General features: G+C 42.8%; 1 protein-coding gene across 5 annotated transcripts in view; it reads right to left on the bottom strand.

Moving 5' to 3' along the window:
- Positions 1-4,123: 4,123 nt before the first annotated feature.
- The window catches only part of eml3 (EMAP like 3), a 69,288-nt gene continuing 65,143 nt past the window's right edge, over positions 4,124-8,268 (bottom strand). For all 5 annotated transcript variants that reach the window (XM_060855790.1, XM_060855791.1, XM_060855793.1 and 2 more), the window contains one exon: positions 4,124-5,550. In XM_060855790.1, the coding sequence (XP_060711773.1) occupies positions 5,347-5,550 (204 nt within the window). In that variant the 3' untranslated portion in view covers positions 4,124-5,346. The remainder of the gene's footprint in view (positions 5,551-8,268) is intronic.

The raw sequence follows: 8,268 nt of genomic DNA, 5'->3' as shown, positions 1-8,268 counted from the left end.
CCACTACTATTGAGATTTCTATCCAACTCTTTCTTAAATGAATCCAGAGACTGGGCCTCCACTACCCTCTGGGGCAGAGCATTCCACACAGTCACCACTCTCTGGGTGAAGAAGTTTCTCCTCATCTCTGTCCTAAATGGTCTACCCCGTATTTTTAAGCTGTGTCCTCTTGTTCGGCACTCACCCAACTGCGGAAACATATTTCCTGCCTCCAGAGTGTCCAATCCTTTAATAATCTTATATGTCTCAATCATATCCCTTCTCAGTCTTCTAAACTCAAGGGTCTACAAGCCCAGTCGCCCCAGTCTTTCAGTGTAAGGTAATCTTGCCATTCCAGGAATTGACCTCATGAACCTACGCTGCACTCCCTCAATAGCCAGAATGTCTTTCCTCAAATTTGGAGACCAGAACTGCACACAGTACTCCAGGTGTGGTCTCACCAGGGCCCTGTACAGCTGCAGAAGAACCTCTTTGCTTCTATACTCAATCCCTCTTGTTATGAAGGCCAGCATGCTATTAGCCTTCTTCACTACCTGCTACACCTGCATGCTTACCTTCATTGACTGGTGTACAAAAACACTCAGATCTCTCTGTACTGCTCCTTTACCTAAATTGATTCCATTGAGGTAGTAATCTGCCTTCCTGTTCTTGCCACCAAAGTGGATAACCATACATTTCTCCACATTAGACTGCATCTGCCATGCATCTGCCCACTCACCTAACTTGTCCAGGTCACCCTGTAATCTCCTAACATCCTCATCACATTTAGTGTCAGCTTAGTGTCATCAGCAAATTTGCTAATGTTATTACTAATACCATCTTCTATATCATTAACATATATAATGTAAAAAGCTGCGGTCCCAGCACTGATCCCTGCGGTACCCCACTGGTCACTGCCTGCCATTCCGAAATGGAACCATTTATCACTACTCTTTGTTTCCTAACAGCCAATCAACTTTCAATCCAATCTAGTACTTTGCCCCCAATACCATGCGCCCTAATTTTGCTCACTAACCTCCTATGTGGGACTTTATCAAAGGCTTTCTGAAAGTCCAGGTACACTACATCTACTGGATCGCCCTCATCCATCTTCAGAGTTACATCCTCAAAGAATTCCAGAAGATTAGTCAAGCATGATTTCCCCTTCATAAATCCGTGCTGACTCTGACCTATCCTGTTACTACTATCCAGATGTGTCCTAATTTCATCCTTTATAATAGACTCCAGCATCTTTCCCACCACTGAGGTCAGACTAACTGGTCTATAATTTCCTGCTTTCTCTCTCCCACCTTTCTTGAAAAGTGGTATAACATTAGCCACCCTCCAATCCGCAGGAACTGATCCCGAATCAATCGAACTCGGGAAAATAATCATCAACGCATCCACGATTTCTCGAGCCACCTCCTTCAGTACCCTGGGATGTAGACCATCAGGCCCCGGGGACTTATCAACCTTCAGATCTAACAGTCTCTCCAACACCAATTCCTGCCGAATATAAATTCCCTTCAGTTCAGGTCCTTCAGCCACTGTTACCTCAGGGAGATTGCTTGCGTCTTCCCCAGTGAACACAGATCTGAAGTACCAATTCAATTCTTCTACCATTTCTTTGTTCCTCATAATATATTTCCCTGTTTCTGTCTTCAAGGGCCCAATTTTAGTCCTAATCATTTTTTTGCCTTTCACATACCTAAAAAAAACTTTTACTATCCTTTTTTATATTATTGGCCAGTTTACCTTCATACCTCATTTTTTTCTCTGCATATTTCCTTCTTCGTAATCCCCTGTTGTTCTTTAAAAGCCTCCCAGTCCTCTGTTTTCCCACTTATCTTTGCTATGTTATACTTTTTCTCTTTTAACTTTATATGCTTCTTAACTTCCCTTGTCAGCCACGGCCACCCATGCCTCCTCCTGGGATCTTTCTTCCTTTTTGGAATGAACTGATCCTGTAACTTCTGCATTATACACAGAAATATCTGCCATTGTTCCTCCACTGTCATCCCTGCTAAGGTATTGCACCATTGAACTTTGGCCAGCTCCTCCCTCATAGCTCCATAGTTCCCTTTATTCAACTGAAAAATTGTTACTTCCGACTGTACCCTCTCCCTCTCAAATTGCAGATTGAAGCTTATTGTATTATGGTCACTACTTCCCAATGGCTCCTTCACTTCGAGGTCCCTGACCAATTCTGATTCGTTGCATAATACCAGATCCAGAATTGCCTTCTCCCTGGTCGGCTCCAGCACCAGCTGCTCTAAGAATCCATCTCTGAGGCACTCCACAAAGTCTCTTTCTTGAGATCCAATACCATCCTGATTCTCCCAGACTACCTGCATGTTGAAATCCCCCATAACAACTGTAGTAACATCTTTGCGACAGGCCAATTTCAGCTCCTGATTTAACCTATATCCGACTTCCAGACTACTGTTTGGGGGCCTGTAGATAACTCCCAAGAGAGTCTTTTTTCCCTTAGTATTTCTCAGCTCTATCCACACTGACTCTACATCCCCTGATTCTAGGTCCCCCCGCGCAAGAGACTGAATATCATCCCTTACCAACATGGCCACCCCACCCCCTCTGCCCGTCAGTCTGTCCTTACGATAGCATATGTAGCCTTGAAAATTCATTTCCCAGGGCCTGTCCACTTGAAGCCATGTCTCAGTTATCCCCACAATATTGTATCTGCCAATTTCCAAAAGAGCCTCAAGCTCATCCATCTTATTTCTAATGCTTCGTGCATTCATGTATAGTAATTTTAATTTGTTACTGCCCTCACCCTTCCCATCAACTCCTATTTCACTCAACCTTACAACATGGTCCCTTTCTGAGTTTTCTGCCTCATTGATACAGTTGTCTTTCTTGACTTCCCTTGTTCTAACTTTCCCTCCAATTTCCTTCTTAAACATCCAGTTTGTCCCCTTCCCCCCCGCTACTTAGTTTAAACGTAGCTGTGTTGCAGTAGCAAACCTGCCTGCCAGAATGCTGGTCCCTAACCTATTAAGGTGCAAACCGTCTCTCTTGTAGAATTTATGCTTACCACAAAACATACCCCAGTGATCCAAGAATTTAAATCCTTGCTTCCTGCACCATAAGGATGGGTTGAGGTGAAAAGTGTTGAGGTATTGAAAGAGGAAGCTGGATAAACACGTGGGGAGAAAGGAAGGATATACTGAAACACAATTAGATGGACTAGAGGTAAGAGGCAGCTCATGTGGAACGTAAACGGCAGCACCAAGCCTATGGACCAAATTAATGTCCTACCACCTTCTGCAAACATCATTGCAGGGACAACATTGTGTTCCGTCCGTGAAAACCTTTGGCAGCAGAGGTCACAGAGCAAGTATATGTGTCCAGATCACAGTCTAATTGCACCAATATGCCCTGGAATGAGGTGGTGGCTGCAGCGGAGACAGGGTCTCCTGAATGCAGTAGAACTATGGGTTCTCGCTATGGATTTCAGTAAGGCAGTGGCAGCAGTTCCTGGTTGTGGTGGGCTCAGAGCTGGTGTCTCCTTGTTATTGGTGAGGTGGCAGTGGTAGTTCTTGATTGTGACAGGCCCGGAACCAGGGTCTCTTGATTATCGGTGAGACCGTGGTGGCAGCTCCAGGTTGTAGTAGACCCTGAGCCAGGGTCTCCTGGTTAATGATGAGACAGTGGCGGCAGTTCCTACTTGTGATAGGCTGGAGCATGGGATTCTTTGTTATCGGTGAGGCTCAGAGCTGAGGACTCGTGGTTATTGGTGAGGTGGTGGCAGCAGCAGGATATGGTTGTGGTAGGCCCAGAGCTGAGGACTCCTGTTTAGCAGCAACTAGGAGGGAGTGGTGATGTGGGGCAGTTGATGCGAATAAGAACACATAGGAAAGTCTGTGGACTGTGTGGGAGGCAGGAAAAATTAAATGTCAAAAGCAATGACAGTGCAGGACAAAAGGATATGGTAACTGGAGAAGTGAAGAAGCAGATATGCCATGAGGTAGTTGAACAGTGGAACAAGAGTTGAATGGTTTCCTCATGCTTCTACCAGGACTGGTTTTGCAGCTAAATAAGTAGAAGATAAGTGAAACTCAAGGAAACCACATTACCAATCCTGTTGTGCAGATCAGTTTAAATACTGGCGAACAGTTAAACATATTGTTAAATTTGGGCTTTATTTCAAAGAAAAAATACATTTCTGTACAGTTCAAAACTGTTTACAATCATCTAGTCTGTGAGTAAGGTGCTTTGGTCCTTGTGACAACATTTGGCTTCAATTATTTAATTTTCATAAAGTTCAAGTCTTCCCAAGAAGACAACATCTATAAAAGACAAATGAGGACTACCACTTTTGAAAATGAAATGCAGAAAAGTGATCAGATAGAGTTGCAGTGCCAATGACTGTTAGAATGTAAAGATGGATCTCCCCACAGAGCTGCCAATGACCTGCACGGCAAAATCAGTGAGTTGGGGAGGATTGGGCTAGTTGTGCCCTAACTGTAGCACCCAGTGTGTGGCAGAGGACTAGCAGTAACTTTCTTGCTTACTTGTCCATTTGTCCACAGTTACTTCACAGACTTTAAAAGGAAAACTACCACAAGGACAAAATCTGCAAAAGATTGATTTTTTTCCCTCCATTTTGTTGACCAAATCTGCCCCTGATAACTGACCACTGCTCTGCACTTATCCATGTACGAGCTACACTGAATAAACTTTCCTGTCCCATCACTGTGACATACTCCATCCTGCTTCTTAATGTGAGGTTAATAAGAGTTGTTCAATATGAGATGCAAACACACAGGCTTGCCTCCAACTGTGCAAAACAAAAGCCACCTTCGTATTCACTGCAATATCTGTTATATATCAAGCTCTCCTTACACACAATCAAATTCCGTTTCCCATCATTTTCTAATTCCATTGCCTTTAAACTGAGCCTCTCCCACTTCTGCATACTAAATTTAAAACTCCTACATATATCAACAAAGACTCAACAATCCCAAGTCTCCCATTTTACTGCAGGATGTCCTTATAAACCTCTCCAGCGATTCTACAATTGAACATCGACAGTCCGACTAAACTTCAACCTACCCTATCTATTCAAAACAAAACAATTTTAAAAAATTCTTTTACATTTATATCCAGTATCAGGGTTATCCCCCACTCCCATCATTGCTCAGTAATAGGGGCAAATGAGAATGTAAAGAATAGGGCAGCTGAGAAAAGTGTGCATCGTATTTACATAATCTCAGAATGGTCCTCATGAATAAACATCTCATCTCAACTTGTATCTATACTATAAACCTCTCAGTCCAATTACCTTTGACTTTCTGAAAGGGCAGGGGCAAATAACAGCCAGAGAGAGTCTACCATTTAAACACTTCAAACATTGCCTCCTGAAGGGATGTCTAGCGAGGAGACTGAAGTGGATGAGATAGAAGTGCTGCGTTCAAGACTGCTGTTCATCATGCGCCACTGCATCACAGTTGTGTCCTTGCCCCCTGTTGAAATCAGGTGGGTGTCACTGTGTGTGAAACGGACGTTAGTCACATGACTGCCGTGTCCACCATATACATGGCTGGGTGCCTACAAACAAAGAAAATTTAAGAAACTTAGAGTCTTCACATGTTTGGAAATTTTCCAGGTAACAGTTCAGTGTGTAGGACCTTAACTGATATTCCTTGATTCTCATTAATTCAGAGAGCTGGACGTTACTGCACAGATTTGTTCAAAAGAACAGTAAAGAAGATAGAATGCTCTGGGGCTCCTTGGGAACATTAATTTTGTGTCATTGAGGTCGTTCAAACAACAAGGTGGCACCACTTGCAGTCTCCTGAAATGGTCCTTGTTAGGCAAGTACATTTAAAGTCAAGCTGCCACAGTTCCAGATGATCACAGGATTGCTCTCTTATTAAAGGGAAACTACTGGTGGTGATTTTAACCGGAGGGTCACCATGCCTCAGGGAGGAGCGAGATTGAGAAGGTGGATCTTCATGATAATTTCAGTCAGTGCAGGAATTGAACCCACTCTTCTGGTATCACTCTACATTACAAACCAGCTGTCCAACCACTGAGCTAAACAGTCATGTCTGGCACTTGCATAATGCACATTATTTGCCAATTACCAGCAATCAGCAAGATTATTAATGAAGCAACTGAAGATGGTTGGCTCTAGTACAGTACCCTGACATCTGTGCAGATGTCCTGGAGCTGAGATGACTGATGTCCAAAAAACCACAACCATCTTTCTTTATGCCAAGTATGACTACAACCAGCAGAAAAGTTTCCCCTGATTCCCACTGACTCCAATTTTTATTGTGCTCCTTAATGACAGACTTGGTCAAACGCAACCTTTATGTCAAGGACAGTCACTACCACCTCATATCTAAAGTTTAGTTCTATTGATAATGTTTCAGCCAAGGCTACAAATGAGGTGTATGGCTCTGACAGAACCCAAACAGAGCATCACTGAGCAGGTCACTCACATTCTGTTCTACCAAACAGCTATTTGAGTATTGCTGAAAAATATTTTTTCTCAAAGCTTTTCATCTTGTGCTCATCAGGACAAATCTCAAGTAAACCAATGAAATGGGAAAATAATATTTATTGTATAAGAGGAGAGTGCTGATTAGTTGATAAAGTGGACTCTGATTGGTAGGGATGTTGCTTGTAGAATGCACTAGTTACTGATGATTGCCAGGTGAAAGTGAGGACTGCAGATGCTGGAGATTAGAGTCGAGAGTGTGGTGCTGGAAAAGCACAGCAGGTTAGGCAGAATCTGAGGAGCAGGAGAGTCGACATTACAGGCAAAAGCTCTTCTTCAGGACGGCTCCTCAGATGCTGCATGGTCTGTTGTGCTTTTCCAGCACCACACTCTCGAATGATGATTACCAGTTAACTGCCAAGCTTTGTTTAAATTTTAAACAAGGCACAGGACTTTCATTGGTCGAGGCATGTCCTGAGAATAAAGAGAATGGCTGTCACCTATTTTGTTATGTTGAAATGGGTGCAGTGCTGTTTGTGTTGTGCATAAATACAGGGTTGACAAGACTATGTTGTTATTTCCAGCACCTTGGTTTATGAATCATGGTGCATTTAATTCCATTGCTTTTATTGAATATCTGTAACGTTTAGATGCAACTAACTGTCTTGCCAGGCCATTTCAGAGTGCCCTTAAGAGTCAAGGGTGAGTCTGGAGTCACATTGTTGCCTAGACCATGTAAGAATGGCAGTTTTCTTCCCTAAAGGATATTACTGACACAGATGGGTTTTTGACGAGACTTTGTTTGCTGAATTCAGATTTTATCACCGGTCATGTCCCTAGAGGATCAGTTAGTGACATCACTACACCTATGCCTTCCTTTATATCATGAAAAATCACACAACACCAAGTTATAATCCAAAAGGTTTATTTAGAAGCACTAGCTTTTGGAGTGCTGCTCCTTCATCAGACGAAGGATAGTGTTCCAAAAGCTAGTGCTTCCAAATAAACCTGTTGGGCTATAATCTGGTGTTATGTGATTTTTAACTTTGTACACCCCAGTCCAACACTGGCTTCTCCGCATTGTCCTTTTATATCCAGCACATTGGAACATTGTGCTGCATTATCAGGTACCATATCAATGCAGGTAGTTCTGGATGAGTCACATTTCACTAACAACAATTTCCCTGTGTCACATAAAATAGTGACATCCAAACTGGCTTATTGCAACCGAATATCCTGTCCAGGAAGCCAAGACATTAGGTAACCAGGCCAAAACACAGCAATAACACAGAGTGCCTGTGTGAGGCAGTGTTAGGAATAAGGGAGAAGCTCAGTACTGCCCTCTGCAGGCACCAAATGCAGTTACATTAAAACCAAATCAACTTGTTGATGGAAATTAAGAAATGTATTCCAGGGTAGCATTGGTCAAATCTCCCATTTAACTTTCTCTGCTTTAAGGGGAACAATTCCACTTCTCTGGTCTTTCCACATTCATAAAAGTCTTTCAACCGTGGTCCTATTTTAACAAATTTCCTGCGTACCCTCTGAAGTTTCAAAATCCTACCAAAAGGGTGGGGTCCAGAATTGAGAAGTGGCAGCTTGGTATTAATGTTACTGGACTAGTAATTCAGAGACCTAGGTTGTATTCTGGGGGGCAGAGATTAAAATTTGAATTCAACAAAATTGTGGTATGTTAAAAACTGATCTAATGGTTAGCATGTAACCAGGGTGAATTGATGTAAACCCCTGGTGTCACTAATGTCCTTTAAGGAATGAAATCTGCTGTCCTTATCCAGTCTGGTCTACGTGTGACTCCATAC

Source organism: Hemiscyllium ocellatum, chromosome 46 (genome assembly GCF_020745735.1).
Source record: "Hemiscyllium ocellatum isolate sHemOce1 chromosome 46, sHemOce1.pat.X.cur, whole genome shotgun sequence".
NCBI lineage: Eukaryota > Metazoa > Chordata > Chondrichthyes > Orectolobiformes > Hemiscylliidae > Hemiscyllium > Hemiscyllium ocellatum.
The sequence above is the reverse complement of the archived record's forward strand: the minus strand, read 5'-3'. Positions and strand labels throughout refer to the sequence as shown.